Source organism: Eumetopias jubatus, unplaced genomic scaffold, assembly GCF_037043125.1.
Source record: "Eumetopias jubatus isolate StellerSeaLion01/CBP00866 unplaced genomic scaffold, mEumJub1_p1.0 scaffold_10, whole genome shotgun sequence".
NCBI classification, from domain to species: Eukaryota; Metazoa; Chordata; class Mammalia; order Carnivora; family Otariidae; genus Eumetopias; species Eumetopias jubatus.
Window position 1 is genome coordinate 33104272 of NW_028274816.1, and position 18905 is coordinate 33123176.

An 18905-nucleotide genomic window follows, 5' to 3' on the forward strand; every position below is an offset into this window, starting at 1 on the left:
TCCTACCTAGCTCTGGATATTGCTTTAATCATCAAAGAAGGTAATGTATGAGAGTACTTCAAAACAAAAGAGTAAATCTATGTAATTATTACTCATTCTGTTTCTAAAGCAGAGTAAATTAATTTTTAATAACTAAAAATTGACTACTAATTATACAAACAAGGAAAACAGTCACCCAAAATATTTTCAATACTTTCTTGATAAGGGTGCAAAGATATAGCTCAGCAGTGACATGGCCCTTAAAGGATGGTTTCTCTCTCTGGAGGAGCAGGAAATATTTGTTATTTACCTACCTATTTCATCTAGGTTTTCACATTTGCAGTTTATTCACCGTCAGAAGGTGGTAGTATTTGAATACATCCCTTTTCCTGCATTAACTGGGAAAAATGATAGAGGTTTGTCTGCTCTTGCTATGTGTATGTGTATATTTATATATATTTACAGTTTTGTGTGTATATATAATATCCCCTTCAAAATATCAGCATATTATACTTGGCTTAGAAAATATGCTATTTAGCTACTTAAAAACACCAGTGGGCACTGTAAATTTGCTTAAGCTGCGAAGAATATTCACTAAGTCAATGTGCGAGCTCATAAAAAGTTTCACTATGTCCATTTCTGTTCCCATTAAAGTGGAAACCTGAATGTGGTTTACTTTCTTAAGGATGCCAAGTGTTGTGCTTATCCAACTTTTACCTTTCCTTGTTTTCCTCTTCTGTCTTCTAACCTAGAAGCATTACAAAAAACAAAACAAAACACCACAAAACAAAAACCACCAGTCAGTGCTTTCTTTGTGATTATATTAAAGATGACCAAAAATGGTACTTAATGCTATCAGGCAATTAGGTCTTTAAGAAAAACCAGATTTGTGACTAAAAGGAAACATTTTCTTGGAACCTTTCATTGCTATGGCTTAAATTTCCTTTTAAAAAAATAACTTTCCATAAGTTAAAATTAGCATTTTCACAAATACTAGCAGAGTCACTAAATGAAGTATTAAAACAAAAAACATGAATAACGAAGCAGTTGAATGTTTTATTATTAAACTATCTTCCTGCAAGGCTGTTGCTTCATTGTATAAAAATAGCACCAGCAAGTGCAGTATATTGCAAAATTAAGGTAGTATTGTTCTTTATCTGACACATACAACTAACAAACCTTTCTCTACTGCCAGTTATGTCCAATGGAAAGATTATTTAAGCATTTTGACCCCCATCCAGGGATAGATGTAAGCTTAAGGCTTAAGGCAACAATGTCATCCTTGAATTACATAATTTTTATAACTAGTTTTTAACCAAAGATAATTTCAGGATTCTGAATATTATAACTGGAGCATAAAAATCAGAGGGTGTTGCAAAACAGATGCATGTTGTGTTTTTCTGCAAACGTTATAAAGTTAAGGGGTATTTTCTTCCATTAGCATTGTTGCAAGTAGTTTCTTTCTCCACTGGTATTGCTAATAGTTGCTATTTTAAATCCTCTGTGTACCACTAATTTAAGACAACTATGCTGGATTAAGTTGTTTCATACTAGTTTATTTAGGGGTTCCATTTTCACTCCTCAATAGATTTTATGTATTTCTCATATGCTTCTTCACTCATTAATTCATCCAGTTCTGAAGGATCACTGAGTGCTATCTTGATCAGCCAACCTGCAACCGAAAAAAAGTATCATATTCCAAATTACCTTTTTAAATTGATCTAGTATTCTTTACATAAATCACTCATTATTCAAGGAGCTTTATATTTTAGCCCTAAGAATTCAGTTAATATCCTTGCATATCACAACTGAAAAGAATTAAAGCCAGAATAGATTCTACTATAATGGATTAAGAACTCTTAACCTCAAACCTGTCAGAATGGCTATAATAAAAAAACACAAAAAACAAAAAATGTTGACTAGATGTGGAGAAAAAGAAACCTCTGTGCACTGTTGGTGGGAATGCAAACTGGTGCAGCCACTGGAAGACAGTATGGAGGTGCCCCCAAAAGTTAAACCCTATGATCCAGTATTTGCACTACTGAGTATTTATCCAAAGAATGCAAAAACTAATTCAAAAGGCTATATGCATCCCTATGTTTACTGAAGCATTATTTAAAATAGCCAAACTATGGAGCAGCCCAAGTGTCCATCAACAGATGAATAGATGAAGATGTGGTGTATATATTTGTGCGTTTGTGTATAAAATGGATAATTACTCAGCCATTAAGAAAAATATGAAATCTTGCCATTTGCAACAACATGGATGGTGCTAGATAGTATAATGTTAAGCAAAATAAGTCAGTCGGAGAAAGACAACACAGGATTTCAATCATATGTGGAATTTTTTTAAAGTAGGCTGCACACCCAGCATGGAGCCCAACATGGGGCTTGAACTCATGACCCCAATCAAGACTTGAGCTGAGGTCAAGAGTTGGATACTTAACTGACTGAGCCACCCAGAAACCCCTCATATGTGGAATTTATGAAACAAAACAAACAAAGGAAAAAAAAAAAAGAGACTCTTCAGTATAGAGAACAAACTGATAATTATCAGGGCAAGGTAGGTGGAAGGATGGATGAAATATGGCATGGGGATTAAAGAGTATATTTATTGGGCGCCTGGGTGGCTCAGTTGGTTAAGTGACTGCCTTCGGCTCAGGTCATGATCCTGGAGTCCCGGAATTGAGTCCTGCATTGGGCTCCCTGCTCAGTGGGGCGTCTGCTTCTCCCTCTGACCCTCTTCCCTCTCGTGTTCTCTATCTCTCATTCTCTCTCTCTCGCAAATAAATAAAATCTTTAAAAAAAAGTACATTTATCATGATAAGCTATGAGTAATGTGTAGAATTGCTGAATCACTATATTGTACACCTGAAACTAATATAAACACTATGTTAACAATACTAGAATTAAATTTTTAAAAATTAAAAACAACAAAAAAACCTCAAGTTGTCGCAACCATCAACAACATTGAGGGATCCAAATATACAAGACCAGGGATATCTTTCTTTAACAGAAGGAACACCGACACTGTAACTGCTGAGGTGAAGGAGAGGAGGGAGCAGAAAGCACTACTAGAGTTAGAAGGGCTAGGTGACAGGCAACAGAGAACTACAAGCTAATCTTAATTTTGTAATTCATGTACAAAATGGAGAAAACTGCTGCTACCATACTTCACTGGGTTATTAAGAAGATGAAAATGTGACAAAACTGATGCAATACGTATTATTCTATTACCACCTTTATGTCTGAAGAGTTAAATACTTTGAAAAGTGTTCATAAAAAGTCTATACCTGTAATACTAAGAACTCTGTAAAAGAAGGCAATGCTTTTATTGACAGAGATCTTAAAGCTAACCTTTTTTTTTTCAAAGATTTTATTTATTTAAGAGAGAATGAGAGACAGAGAGCACGAGAGGGAAGAGGGTCAGAGGGAGAAGCAGACTCCCCGCCGAGCAGGGAACCCGACGCAGGATTCGATCCCAGGACTCCAGGATCATGACCTGAGCCGAAGGCAGTCACTTAACCAACTGAGGCACCCAGGCGCCCCTTAAAGCTAACCTTATATATTCAGCTAATCTGTGTTTCCCTTTTTTAAAGCAAAATATCCCTATCTCGTATCAAAAAGAGGGGCACCTGGGTGGCTCAGTCGTTAAGCGTCTGCCTTCAGCTCAGGTCATGATCCCAGGGTCCTGGGATCAAGCCCCGCGCCCAGCTCCTTGCTCCGCGGGAAGCCTGCTTCTCCCTCTCCCACTCCCCCTGCTGGTGTTCCCTCTCTCGCTGTGTCTCTCTGTCAAATAAATAAAATCTTAAAAAAAAAAAGTACAAAAAGATAGCTAAATCTGCTAAAGCTTGCTTTAAACTCTAAATGTTAACTGCAGCAATAATCCTTTGAAAACATTTCTAGCAACAACTTACCATCTTCATAACAAGATTTGTTGACAAGTCCTGGATTTTCTGCAAGAGCTTCATTAATTTCAGTTACTTCTCCTGATAGAGGAGAATAGAGTTCACTAGCAGCTTTCACACTTTCCAAAGCACCAAACTCATCTAAATTGAGAAAATTAAGATATTAAATATCAAAAGTCAATGACCTGAAAATATAAAATAGGGATAAGTGGTCACCTTTAATACAGGCACGATAAAACATTCTAAATATCTTTAAAGATTTTACTTATTTATTTGAGAGAGATACAAGAGAGAGCACAAGCAGGGAGAAGGAGAAGCAGACTCTCTGCTGAGCAGGGAGCCTGACACAGGGCTTGATCCCAGGACCCTGGGATCATGACCTGAGCCAAAGGCAGACACTTAACTGACTGAGCCACCCAGGTGCCCCCAAAGCATTCTTAGTATCTTTAACTAAAAAAAAAAAAAAAAGTTTCATCATGCTCATATCACCTGTGTGAAGGGTATAAATATCCTCAATTAAGTGGACCTGTTTTTAGACGGAATCAACAACAAATGGTGATGTATCTAAATACCAGATGTACTTAAACCCAGTAAAACTCAATGAAAATGAAATTTTAGGAGATTCCAGTAATGGTGAAGTACCTCATCAGACCAGCCTTCTTACAGATAACAATTATAAACTCTGAACAAAACAAAAAACAATTATATGAAGGCTCTAAAGGGTGACCAAAGGAGGAGTCAATCCTTAAAAGGGGCCCAAACTGAGTGAGATCTTCTTTTATATAATTTGTACTGACAACACTGCCCCATTCAAAGCACACAGTTTCACCAGAACACAGAGAAAACCAGTCTTATTTGCTTGAGAGGTCAGAGGATGGAACATGGGCCTGCGAAGGTGGCTGGAAACTGAGGGTTGAAATCCTATAAAGAAGGGAGCCATGGTCAAGAGAAAAAGTAGTCAACAGATGCTAAAAGGACCCATAGACCCACATACTGGAATAAGCAGAGAACCTAAAAGTAACTATTACAAATATGTTCAGATTTTTAAAAAGATCATCATGTGTGAACACATGGGGGAATACCTGCAAAGAAATTGAAATTTTAAAAACGGACATTCTAGAACTGAAGTATAATATCTAAAATAAAATTCACCGGGTGGCAGTAACAGCAGAAGGGTCAGTGAATGTGAAGAAAGAGCACGTGAAATTAACCATATTTCAGTCTTTTGAATGAAAAAAGACTGAAAAATTAACAGAGCCTTGGTCACCTCTGGGACAACACTGAGTGATCTGAACTGAATGATACTGAGAATAAAATATACCCAAATGTGTGGGATATAGCTAAAATAGTGCTTAGAAGGCAATTATCTTTAGGTCTCATTTACAAAGAACATCTTAAAAATCAATGACCTGGGTTCTAGAGACACTAGAAAATGAACAATAGCAGTCAGTTCATGGAAAGGAGACAACACTTGAAAGAAGGGACAATAGTGATTTTTGATTTTTTTTTTAAAGATTATTTATTTATTTATTTGCCAGAGAGAGAGACACAGTGAGAGAGGGAACACAAGCAGGGGGAGAGGGAGAGGGAGAGAGAGAAGGAGAAGGAGAAGCAGGCTTCCCGCGGAGCAGAGAGCCTGATGCGGGGCTCGATCCCAGGACCCTGGGATCATGACCTGAGCCGAAGGCAGACGCTTAACGACTGAGCCAAATGGCTTTTGGCCTGAAGACAGGCACCAATCTTTGCCATTTGGGGCAGACAAAATTCTGAGAGAAAATCTCAGTCTGAATTGGCATAAGGGACCAGAAGACAAGTTGAGGCCGCCATAACTACTGGAAAGTGAGGTGGGAAAGCCCAAGGAGAGAGACTAAAAGGGAGAGCCCCAAATCCTGTGTATAAACTCTGTCCAGGTCTCTGAATGATGCCTGAGTCATGCATGCACAGCTGGTGTCCCACCTAAGGCTAAAAGAATTAAACTTAGATTTTAGCTGCTACCGATCACAAGGGAGACAGCGTTTTATAGTATGGGTAAAAAAGTACTTACTAAAACAAAGCCCCAATTTTCTACCTAAGGAAAAATTAGATAGAGAAATTAAGTCTAATTTGAAGGAAGAAAACAAAGCTAGGAGCATGAAATAAATGGACTATAAAAAAATTAACGGTAAAAATTTGCTTCTTTCAGGATTAATATGATTAATAGCTAACAAGACTGATGAAAAAAAAGAGAGAAAACACACAAATTACCACATCTTTACTACTGAATTTGACAACCTGGAAAAATTCCCCCCAAAATATAAGGAAATCAAAGATAATGTAGAAAATATGAACAGCCTTATATCTATTAAAGAAATTAAGTTTGTATCAAAAACCTTACCAGAAAGAAATCATCTGACTCAAGATTTAGCTAATTAATTCTATTAAACATTTAAGGAAGAAATAATACCAATCTTGCACATTCTTTCAGAAAAAGAGAGAAGGTGAGAACATTTCCAAACTTAGTCTAAGAGGCCTATACAGGGATGCCTGGGTGGCTCAGTTGGTTAAGTGTCTGCCTTCGGCTCAGGTCATGATCCCAGGGTCCTGGAATTGAGTCCCAGATTGGGCTCCTTGCTCTGCAGGGAGCCTGCTTCTCCCTCTGTTTGATGGTACCCCCCTGCTTGTGCTCTCTCTCACTCTGGCAAATAAATAAATAAAAATCTTAAAAAAACAAAAACAAACAAAAGCAAGAGGTCAATATAACTAATTCCAAAATCTGACAAAGCCATTGTAAAAGACCAATCTCTCTAATGAATATTAATACAAAAATGATTAATTAGCAAATCAAATCCCACAGTATATTTTTAAAGGTAATTTTTGCATCATAACTACCAGGAGTGCAAGTCTGGTTAAACATTTAAAAATAACCTTATTCATCACATTAACAGAATAAAGGAGAAAACCCTTATGATCATGTCAATAAGATGGATAAAACAAATGTGACAAAATTCAACATCTATAAACGATAAAAACTATCAGCAAACTAGATGGAAAGGAACCTCCTCATCTGATAATGAGATTCTATCAAAAACCCCCAGCTAACTATCATGCCTAAATGATGAAATCTTAATGCATTCTCAAGATCAGGAACAAGGCCAAGGCAATGATGTCTACCTCACTGCTTCTATACAACATTATACTGAGGGCTCAGTATATAAGGCAAGAAAAAGAAAGAAAATGCATAAATATTGAAAAGAAATAAAGTTCTTTATTTACAGATTACATTATTGTTTACATAGAAGATTCAAAGGAATCTATAAAACTGTTAAGAATCAGTCAATTTAATAATGCTTGAAAATGGAAGCAAAAACTATATAAAGTTTCAAGAAGAAAACACGGAGAGTACCTTTGCAAACTTGGTATAGGCCAGAGTTGCTCAAACTTTCTTGGTTCATAGTGCCCTAAGTATCTTAGTAATATATTTTTCATTTTTAACTACAAGTATTTACTGATAATGTGTGTCTGTTGCATACTATACAAGTTCTCTATCAGGGAATCAGACTGAACACCACATTGTCTTACTGATGATCCTTGCTTACTCTCATGCAAAATTTGCTTCAAAGACACATTACCCAAGATAACACAGATCTAATATTGGATAACTTAACTCTATTGAGCTATCAGTGTGTGGTGTCCAAAAGAGACTGAAAATTTTAACTATCCCATAGCTCTAGGGCATATAGGATGGGAACCATGGAGACAAAGATTTCTTAGAAAAGATGCAATGTTCTGTACATAAATAAAAACATTAATAACTTGGACTTGTTAAAAATTAAAAGCTTATCAAAAAAAATTAAAAGCTTATCAAAAGAACAGTTAAAATGAAAAGACAAAATAACAAACTATGACAAAATTTCACAAAATATAGATCTGAAAAAGGATTTGTACCTAGAATATATAGAATGCCTAAAAATCAATGGTAAAAAGACAACACAAATAAATTGGAAAAGGCTTGACTAGAGACTACAAACAGATGTGAGTGGCAAAAAGCACATGGAAGGGGGTACTCAAAAATAATTTGTCATCTCACAGTGAGATCTGCAGTGCCTAGAACTCTCTCATATTGCTGGTGAGAATGTAAAATGGTACAACCACTTTGGGAACCTGTTTGGCAATTTCTTAAAAAGTTAAAACATACAACTACTATACTACAAGCCACAAATTCCACTCATATATATATGCATATATATACACATATACACACACATATATATACCCAAGAGAAATGAACACATCTACAAAAAAGACTTCAACAAAAAAGTTTATAGTAGCTTTATTTCTAATAGCTAAAAACTAGAAACACGGAAATCCATCAACAGGAGAAAAGATTAAAATGTTACCTAATGGTACGCTACTCAGCAATAAAAAAAATAAACTACTGGTCACTCAACATAAATCTCAAAATCATGACACTGGACAAAAGAAGCCAGACAATATAAAAACTGTGTGGTTCCTTTTGAATGAAGTTTAAATAATAGACAAAACTAACCTATGGTGTCAGAAATCAGAGAACAGGTTGTCTTGAGAAGGGTTTTAATTGGCAAGGCTTACACAGTGTTTCGTTTGTCAGAACTCACTGGATTGTAGACTTCATGCATTCACTGTATGTAAATTTTTCATCAATTTTATAAAAGCCTTTAGCAGAAAAGTTTAAAGACAGTATTCACTAGGGATATTTATGTTAACGTAAGTTTTTTAAGCATAGAAACCAGGTTCATGCTGCTCACTTGCTGTAAAGAGATGTTCAGAAACAGGATCTCTTGCTTGAGAGCAGCAGAGTGGGTACAAAATATCATGAGAAAACAAGAACAACTGTTCTCTGATGTAGAGAACACAGGAAAATGGACAAAGATTATTAATCACAACAGGATCTTGTTATGGCATCGGAAAGGTTCCTATGAAGACCTTCAAAAAAGAGGGATATGACCTAATATTATATGAGAGCCAGGAAGCAGAAAAAGTTCAAACAAGATAAATGATGGGGAGGGCGCCTGGGTGGCTCAGTCGGTTAAGCGACTGCCTTCGGCTCAGGTCATGATCCTGGAGTCCCGGGATTGAGTCCCACATCGGGCTTCCTGCTCAGCAGGGAGTCTGCTTCTCCCTCTGACCCTCTTCCCTCTCATTCTCTCTCTCTCAAATAAATAAATAAATAAATCTTAAAAAAAAAAAGATAAATGATGGGGAAAGTTTAAGCAGAAAAAAAAACATGGCCAATATTGTCAAAGATACCTAGAAAAAGATTCTTTACTGTCTCCAAAGAAAAACAGATTTTACCTTCTCATACTACTTTTGGATATGGCCATTTGAGAAAGTGATGCTTGAAGATTTTGCTGCCATTTTGTGACCTCTGACACACTGAGGCAGAAAAAGTATGAAAAGAGGTCATGTCCTTGATGAGCCTTCACTGTGCCACTAAGCCAATCCCCTGTATCCACCTATCTCCAGACTCCTTGAGGGAGATAAACCCCAACTTTAATCTTTTAGATGAGTTTTCTATTACTTGAGTAAAAAGCACTCTAACTGGTCCTAGGTGCAAACAAGTTATTATTCAAGGTAAAGAAAACTTACGGCATGGATAATATATACCAAGATGAGAAAAATACCTTGTTTGTTCAGTTTTGTCCCAACTTCAGGCAGACTACAGTAAACAACATCTCCCAGAGCTTCCTAAAACAAACAAAACAAACCTTTAAGAAATCAAATTAAACCTCCTAGTGAATAGAAACCAGTCAAACACTAACCTTCTATAATTCAGATAGTACATATTTTACACTCCAGGGGCCACATTCTTTAGTTTTTCTTACAACTCTTCAAAAATGCAAAACATTCTTAGCTCAGGACCTGTAAGAAAACAGGCCACCAGCTAGCCTGGCCCACAAGCAGCAGTGACTCCTGTCATAAACCATATCCCCCTCATCCCCCCCATATACTAGCTCCTCTGAGAACAAACACCTTGTGCTTTTCTACCTTTGCAGTTTTGCTTAGGCCATTTCCCCTGCTGTATTTGCTAAAATCCTACCCACTGATCTGTAAATCATAGTCCTCATACCTTGTACTCCCTGAAGATCTTGATTCCAAGTTAAGAAGTGAGCTCTCCATCAGGTGAGTTACAACCCTTGTACTATGCAGGTTATCCATCATATGTTTTGCGTGTCATTTTCCATGTAAGTGATTCCCCTCATAGATAAAACTCCAGGAGGTGAAGACACTTGTACAGTGTTGTACACAGTACCCTGTACTGGGCCTCAGGATGTACACAGGCCAGTGATGATAACAATTGTCATTGATGCTCAATACCTGAGATCCCAACACTTCTGAAGACTAGTATATAGTCCTATCAGTTAACAGGTTCCCCTTCTTGCCCCACCGCCCCCCACAGCCCCAGCTGAAAATCACTGACTCATACTTGCTCTTTGGCTTCTCATTTTCTTCTGAATAATTTCTCATTATGGGATCAGTGGGGATAGTGAAATTAAAGAAAAAGATTGGCTACATAAAAGGTTTGCCTTTGTCTAATCTGTGCCAGTCTAGGTTTTCCTTCTTTATCCCTTGGGGTTGTGCATGTATCACAGTATCCACAAACACTGCCAACACTCCCAACGCCTTCTGCTTGCTCTTATTTTTTCCTTAACTGCCCAAAGATGAAACATTTCTTTCTTGAATAAGGTGTTTACTTCTAAGTGTTAACCTTTTAATAATCTCTTAAAGCACTATATACTGCTCTAACTAAATTTATATTTTTACTTGTTTACTTCATTGATGTTCTTTAAAGAGCCCAAAATAATAAGGGGCAGAATAAACAATCTTTAAAAGGTAGAGCAATCCAATTTAGGCAAGAGCACACTGTTTTAAGTATTTCAAGACAATCCAATACCTGTGCAAAATTGCTGATTCCCACTGTTCCAATACCATTTTCTGTTGTTATCCATTCATGTTTGTCTGTGAATTTACGCACTAAAATAGAAGACCAATATTTCAGAAAAGCAGTGGTATCACTTCTTAAAAAGCACTTTTCATATCAATACTGTCAAAAGGCAAGACTTTCCCAGTATTTGTGTTTGACTTAACACTGCATTTCAATAATACACTGCCCAGAAAAAACCAGATCACATGAAAAGACGGAACATCTCAAGAGTAGTAAGTATCATTTAGGCAAAGATGGCTTGATGTGAATAACACCTTGTGCATCTTTTGGAGATTTGGTTATTCCAACATTAGTCTAAATTACACATACAAACTATTTTGGAGCGTACTTCAAAATGTATACTCATCTATTACTGGTCTGTCTTACAGAAGGTAGTCTGTCCCTCTGTAGACTTGGGGTGAGGGAGCATAAATGCTCATAATGCTTATAAATGATTTAACCTGAAGAAAAAAAAATGTGCCTCTTTAGGTAGAGTTGACCTAAGAGGGCTTCACTGCATCCTGGTTATAAAGTGGAATCTTATATGAATGAAATTGACCTGCAACAATTACAACTTGACCAAGTTCTTAAAATTCCATTTTCATTGAATTCAAGCCTGCCCTTGAAGAAAGTGGCTACTATCATTTAAAGAAACAAACTATAAGATCAGAACTCAACAGTCACCTCAGAGCTAAGGCATTAACTGGTGGAAAGTCAAGTTCTGCTCAACATTCAATGGACAGGTTAGCCCTTGGCTTTATGAGCTTCTTTTCTTCAAAGACATGGCCAAACTATTCAAGGATTCCTAGAAAAAAGACTGACCAAAGTTCAAGACATGTGAAAAAAGCTATTTAGAATTTAATGTTAGTAGTACTTGCTTTAAAGAATAAATAATTTTTTTTAAAAAGCATAATGCTACCTTCTTAAATATTATGTTACCACATTCTGAGGCCAAGTATTTTTCCAAAAACAATGCCTCAGAAGTTAATAGGACAATGGTTCATCAATTCACATGCTGTATTCGAGTAAGCCTTTCTGGTTCACTCTTACCCCTTACCCACAAGAGAGTTGTACTTAAAACAGCATTAAAATGCTTTGATTACACAGCTCTGATACACAGCAGAATGTAACTTACTGCTTTCTTTTTCCCTTAATCATTAAAAAACTTTAATTTCATATTCTTCACTGTAAGAAGTTGTAAAATCTGTCACAAAGGAACTTGCTTTGCTTCATTCCACTTCAAATAACTAAATGCTTCAGGTCAATCTGATCTTTCCGTAAAGTTTCTAACTTGGTGTTCTGACTGCAACTCTCTCCCCCACTGCCTTTTCTTGAGTACTTCAAGTTAGAATTTCTTTCCTGCCAGAAGCCTTTTGTAGCCCTCCAAGGTTCCTAGGCCATCCAACTGACTCCTACAGCACTCTGTACCACTCTCTTCAGATCCTGACCCTACAATACACAGCACTTAAGGAGCTACACATATAACCCTTTTGTCCATTCTTCCCAGCAAGGAGATGAAGTACAAAGCAAGCAAGAGCATGGTTTATCTCATTATCTCATTTTCATTTGTATTCCCAGTTCTAACACAGAGCTTACCAAACAGTAAGCACTCAGAAGTTTAAGGAGTGAAGTAATTCTTTAGTTTTAATTAAGTAGATTCTGAGCAAAATATCTCTGTACATATTTGGCTACACTCAATTCTCCCTATCACTGTTACAACTCTAGAACTGGTCGATTATAATACAAATTATGAAATAATAAATATGACTTCTCTGAGACTACTGTCTCAATTTTGGCCTTGGCATCTTGCCTTATTGTAAAGATAATCTTAGGAGTAAGGTTGCTCACATACACTCAGTTTAACAATTGAACAACCACAAATTTGGAGGAAAGACAGCAACATTAGTAAGGTAAATGCATGTTAAGTCCACTTAATTTCAAAGTCCGGGAGACTTTTTACAAGGCCAAGCTGTTTAGGCTAAAGACAATGATTAGTTTAATTCTCCTTTAACCCTCAGCCTAATAGGAAAAAAGTGGACAGATTAGGTAAAAATTACTTTCCTACTGAGCCTTTACGAACATCATTTTTGGCCTCAAAATGAGGCATTTCAGTAATTTATGAAAAGTCTGCATTTTCCTCCTTTCAAAGTCACAAGTCAAGGGGCACCTGGCTGGCTCAGTAGGTGGAGCATGTGACTTAATCTCAGGGTCATGAGTTCAAGCCACACGTGGAGCATGGAGCTTACTAAAAAAAAGTGTTCCAAAGTCACTAGCCAGATAACAAATATTGGCCAATTTTTACCTACTTGATTCTATAATATTTAATAACGAGTAACATTTGCCAAGTACTTACTATGTCTTAGGCTATATGAGAGCGCCGAATCCTAACCCCTAGACCGCCAGGGAAGGCTATATGTACAGCAGTTACTTTATTTCATTTCATCCTCCCAACAACTCTGCGTGGTAGAGGTATTATCATTTACATTTTTCTGATGAGGGGAACAGACTCAGAAATTAAGTGACTCTGCCCAAGATCACAGATCTAGTAAGAGGATCAAAACTGGAACTTGGATCTCTCTGTTCTTAAAAACCTTGGTGTTCGACCAGATCATGGGTTATTACTATTTTGGACAATATTTTTTTTTTAAAGATTTTATTTATTTATTTGAGAGAAAGAGAGAATGAGAGATAGAGAGCACGAGAGGGAAGAGGGTCAGAGGGAGAAGCAGACTCCCTGCTGAGCAGGGAGCCCGATGTGGAACTCGATCCCGGGACTCCAGGATCATGACCTGAGCCGAAGGCAGTTGCTTAACCAACTGAGCCACCCAGGTGCCCTATTTTGGACAATATTTAACTAGCTAACTGGAAACTGCAAAAAGCCAGCAGTAAGCGTCACACTGAATAACCAAAAAAACCCACCAGACTTGAAATTCATTTCTTCTCTGAGATATGCTTTCCCCTTTGTATTCAAATTGGTGCTTACTGATAGGTGTCACCAACAGCACTAAAGGAATATATTGGCAACGGAAGAGAAGCATCTTTATGTTTCAGACTGGAATAAATGTCATCAAGTGTTCCATTCCCAAACAGGTTTCTAAGACAGTGAACTTAACGCGACAACAGCCATCACAGGCTTATGCACCCCTAAGAAAGAAGCCTGAGTTCTTGGAGGTGCATTAGCATCTCAATCATTTGTGCACGCAGTAAGAAAACTTTTTCTGAGGTGATAATTGTGCTGAAGTATGGTAGCACAGATGACCAAGCCATTTGTGGGCAGGGCCCCCAGTTATTTTAATTGCATGTCCGTATGAGGCCTCATTTCTGTCCCAACACATCCACGACTCAATATAGGTTTTAGTAGAATGTAAGAGTCCCAAAGACTTTATCTCACTGTTTGTAGGAAACAGCCAAGTCTTCCAAGTTATGCTCACTTGTGCTAGTAAAAATCTAGCCCCAGTGCTTTAATTACATTAAGCGCTCTATAATTTTACTTTAGAGTTCTCAGTGACAGTCCATGTAGCAAACTAAAGCCTACCATGTCTCCAATTTTAGGGCCCACGATGCACACACACGCGGGATAACCTAAGGTCGCGAAGGAGCTTAGCGACGCTTGCACGGTTCTCCAGCAGCGAGCGGCCGGCGCTCCCGTGGAACGAGCTCGCACTTGGCAGTCGCGCGTGTAGTCCAGGCTTCCTCCTCCTGGCTCCCCAACCCTCAGGACAAAGGCTGCGGTGTCGGCCACGCAACTAGGGATCCCAGCAGTAGAAAGAAGCGTGGGCAGGGGTCGCCTCGCCTGACCCGGGTGTCAGCACTGGGGACTCGAGGTAAGCAGCGACCCGGGGAGGGAGACGCCCAGCCCTGTTGCCCCAAGCAGCCCGGCTCTCCCCCACGTGCCCGCCCGCGCGCTTACCGGAGAGCAGAGCGGAGCCCGTGCGCAGTGTCCGGACGGCGCCCGCCCTCAGCCCCCAGGGCCGCGTCAGGCACGGTGCGGCGGGCGCGGAGGCGACGCGCAGACTGCAGGCCGCAGCCCGCACGCTCCGCACCGCTCGCAGCGCCATGTTCACAGACGTGCGGGGGTCGCGGTACAAGGGACTCGGGAACCCCAGCCGGCAGGGGCGGGGCAGGGCAGGGGCGGGGCGGAGGCGGCCCCAGACCGGAGCGAGCCGGAGCGAGCCGGCTGGTCCGGGCCGTGGGGGAGGGGCTTTGTGGGGCGGGGGCGGGGACTCCAGGCCGGGCGCGGCCTCGGATAGGGCGACGCGCGCGAAAGGGGCGGGGATATGCGGCCGAATTGCGGCCCGGTAGGGGCAGGCGGTGAGGGGCGGGGCCTAGCGCAGTAGCTGGTCGGAGTCGGGGGCTGCGGTGCGGCGCGGGGCGGGGCAGGACCTCGTTCCCCGGAGTCGCTTTACGGCTAGTGAAAGTGCAAGGTCAGCAGCTCCAGCTTTGCTAGTGTGGGAGACGCCCCGGGGTATTGAGGGGGTTCCCGGCAGAGATGGCTTCGCGGGAGCGCGTTCCTGTGCCGTTGGGTCCCTGAGGTCCCCGGGAAGGTAGTGCCCCTAGTCCTGTTAAAGGATACTCTCCCCTCCTTCTACAGAGGATCAAGGTCACCCAGAGCAGGGTTCATAGCCAGGTCTAAACTGAGTCATTCCAAACGAAGCGGGTTGTTGGGCATTGGCCATAGGAGCTCTGACACAGTTTCTCTTTGATATTTCAAAATACTGGAAACAATCCAGGAACCGACTTTATTACTTTACAGATCCCAAGAGGCCTGGGTACCCCAAACGGGACAGACAGAATCATGAACCTCGTAGAGGGTGCAAGGACTTGTCTGAGGATCGGGAATGTCTCCTTGGAGACTGGGTGGGAGCCAGTCGGCTGATGCAGGAGTAATCAAAAGGCAAAGATGAAGCCCAGCATGGTCACTTCCTTGTATAAGTAGCCAGCCCATGACCAAGGCCTTTTGAGAAAAGCAGAAATCATGTTTCCCATCCAAGGAGACAGAAAATAATTAAGTTCTGGGAAAGACCTCACCTTCAACACAAATTTTATGGAGTGGGCAGGAATCAGCAAAGAAACACCAGAGTGAAAAACACATCAAGCTCCACATCCTCATTATTACAGGGTGGGCAACTTAAAGTGATGTGAGTGTGTGCAGGGATGTTTGGGAGATTCATGTTGTTACACTGATCTTCCACCCCACTCATAAAAGGGGCACTGTCAGCACATCTGTGCAGTGGCTTGCAAGGGCTGTCATGCTCCATTTTCCTTTCCCTTGGTATGTGCCAGGGTCTGTGCAAACATTACCTTTTTATGTATTTTATTTATTTATTTGACAGAGACAGCAAAAGAGGAAACACCAACAGGGGGAGCTGGAGAGGGAGAAGGCAGGCTGGGATCATGACCTGAGAGGAAGGCAGACACTTAACAACTGAGCCACCCAGGTGCCCCAAACATTACCTTTTTAATCTCCAAACCGCTTTCTGATAGGTATTACTTTCATTTCATAGGTGAGGAACTGGAGGCTCAGAAAGGTTAAATGACTTGCCCAAGAGTAGAATGAGGAAAGCATTTATAGCTTAAGCAGCTATTAGGTGGCAGTAGCAGGACTTGACCTCTAATCGGATTCACAGTCAACTTCTCTTAAGTTCTGTTCTTTGTGCCTCCATTTGGGAAGCTGACTGGCTCACAGTGGTCTTTTCCAAACTCCAGATCTTGGCTAGCTTCAATGTCAATATGCTGTTTTATTGTTGTTTCATTATAAGCCAACATAGCATACTGCAAACCATTCCCTAAAATATTTGTTTCCAGCTCGACTAATGCATTTGGTGGGAAGAACAAGGTCACATATCAGTCTGTGGACCATATCACATGCCCTTCCACCAAAACAATAGGAAATGTGTCATTTTTTTTAATCTAATAAGCATTAGGATAATAAAAAATTTTTTTTTTCATAACTGATAATCTTTGTAACATCCATGGCTTGAGATTTGAAAGGTCATCTCATAGCACATTTGGTACAGACACCTGAAAATTGCATGTGGTGTTTTCTTTCAGGTGTCTCAGAAGGGGCGCACTCATCTTGTTAAACTTTTTTTTTCTCTCATAACTATAATTGAAGGAGTTGCCAATTTGGTATTTACAGTCAGTAAAGGAGTGGAGAGTAGATGGGAAAGATGAGAGAGATGAAGAACTTACAACTTCTCCAGATCTTAGAACTTTTCCTATTTAAAAGAGACTGTATGGGGGCACCTGGGTGGCTCAGTTGGTTAAGCGTCTGCCTTCGACTCAGGTCATGATCCTGGGGTCGTGGGATTGAGCCCTGAGTCAGGCTCCCTGCTCAGCAAGGAGTCTGCTTCTCCCTCTGCCTATACCCTGGCTCATTCTCTCTCCCTCGCTCTCCCCCTCCCCTTCCCCCTCTCCCTCATAAATAAATAAAATCTTAAAAAAAAAAACCCAGACTGTACATATCTGGGTAGGTCTCTGTACCAGTCTATTGGGACATGTGTGTACACCTTGCCATGGGTTATTTGATGAACATCTCTGCACATGTAACTCATGTTCATACATGACACAATAAAGAATAGATGATGGGCTTTTGGTTGGATAGAAGATGATGAAATCCCCAAGGTTTTGTGTATGTTCAATGTTGTGTGGCTCTTTATAAAGGATCCTGGGTGTGGTTTTTTGTTTGTTTGTTTGTTTTTTTGTTTTTTTGGTCAGGGCGGGATGCGGATTCACCTGTCATAAAAAAACATTGAGGCTCTCATCCAGATAGAAGACAATAGTTCAGCTCCAGGGTTGATTAAGTCAGTCATCAAGCATTCATGTTCCTCTCATCTTTCTGCTCTGCTTCGGATTGCTCCCCATGGTCTCAAGGTAGCTGCCAAAGTTCCAGAAGTCTTGTTCAGACCAGACAATATCTAGCAGCATAAGACCCCATGTCTATGTGTCTCTTTTTATTAGCAAGTAGACCTTTCCAGGAAGTGTCCTGGGGACTTCAGTTTTCATTGGCCGGAACTGGGTCATGTGACTACCCTAAAATCCTCACACCAAGGGAAATGGATTATTATTACTAAGACAAATCAGTATTTACCTTAGGTAGCTACAGGGTAACCTTCCCATGAGTCATGTGGGAAAGGGGTAGAGGTCTACCTGAACGAAGTTGAGTTCTGACAGCAAGGAAGAAAATATGGGATGGAACCAGGCAGGCAGCCTGGAGGATGTTTCCGAAGGTATGTGAGGAGGAGGGACCAGACGGGTGAGCTGGAGAGGATATGGGAGGTGTGTCCCCTGCATGGGGGAGGGGAAATGTGCCCTTATCCACACAGACACCTGAAAGCCTTTTATAATCTAGATCTGTGGTTCTCAGAATTTAGAGCATGGTTATCAAGTCTGACTGTGCATTGGAATCACCTGGGGAGGCTTTAAAACTATTGTTGCCTGGGTCCTAGCCCAGAGGTTCTGATGTATTGGAATGAAGTCCGGGGATGCTAGCATGCAGCCAAGGTTGTGAACCACTGGTGTAGATCAGCAATTCCCAAAGTATCATCTAAGGAACACTAGCTCTGACTGAGGTGCTGCAGTATTGGATGCCTGGGTCAGAAAGGTTTGGGAGTCATTATACACTTTATCTCTTGTGCTCATCTCATCCCAGGAGACTACAGTGCCCGTTTAGCATATTAAAAATTCCCATACCAAAGAATTGTATAACCTTTTATACAAATGTGTTTCTCACATTTATTTGATTCAGAAACATTTCTGAGGGAATGACACCTGTTACGTTGAATTTTGTTTTCTAAAGAGATATGTTGAAGTCCTAACCCCCAATACTGAAAATGTGATCAAAATTGGAAATAGGGTTGTTGCAGATGTAACTAGTTAAGATGAGGTCATAATGGAGTAGGTTGGGCCCTCAACCCAGTATGACTAGAGAACTTATAAGAGGAAGAGAAACACAGGGACAGACACAAGGAAGAAGGCCATGTGACGACACAGAGATTAGAATGACGCATCTTCAAGCCAAGGAACACCAAAGGACACCAGAAGCTGGAAGAGAAGACTCTTCTCCAGAGTCTTGGTGA

The 18905-nt window shown here is 40.2% G+C and overlaps 1 protein-coding gene across 2 annotated transcripts; it reads right to left on the reverse strand.

Annotated features, from left to right (window-relative positions):
- Window positions 1-1015: 1015 nt before the first annotated feature.
- GCSH (glycine cleavage system protein H) lies at window positions 1016-15008 on the reverse strand. 2 transcript variants are annotated; one of them, XM_088027505.1, is made up of 5 exons: window positions 14738-15008; window positions 10798-10877; window positions 9527-9590; window positions 3897-3968; window positions 1016-1651 (listed from the first exon to the last, which is right to left on the reverse strand). In XM_088027505.1, the coding sequence occupies exons 1-5, from the start codon at window positions 14883-14885 to the stop codon at window positions 1554-1556; spliced, it is 462 nt and encodes a 153-aa protein (XP_087883631.1). In that variant the 5' UTR covers window positions 14886-15008; the 3' UTR covers window positions 1016-1553. The 2 variants fall into 2 exon arrangements, with proteins under 2 accessions (XP_087883631.1, XP_027949630.1); XM_028093829.2 differs by having other exon boundaries at window positions 3897-4028.
- Between the last annotated feature and the right edge of the window lie 3897 nt (window positions 15009-18905).

What these genes read in the sequence shown, in the direction of transcription:
- GCSH (XM_028093829.2), bottom strand. Translation starts at nt 14,885, where the DNA reads ATGGCGCTGCGAGCGGTGCGGAGCGTGCGGGCTGCGGCCTGCAGTCTG. An exon ending in GGGCTCCGCTCTGCTCTCCG is followed by an intron (nt 10,878 to 14,737) that starts GTAAGCGCGCGG and finishes CTTCTATTTTAG; the next exon opens with TGCGTAAATTCACAGACAAA. An exon ending in GAATCAGCAATTTTGCACAG is followed by an intron (nt 9,591 to 10,797) that starts GTATTGGATTGT and finishes TGTTTGTTTTAG; the next exon opens with GAAGCTCTGGGAGATGTTGT.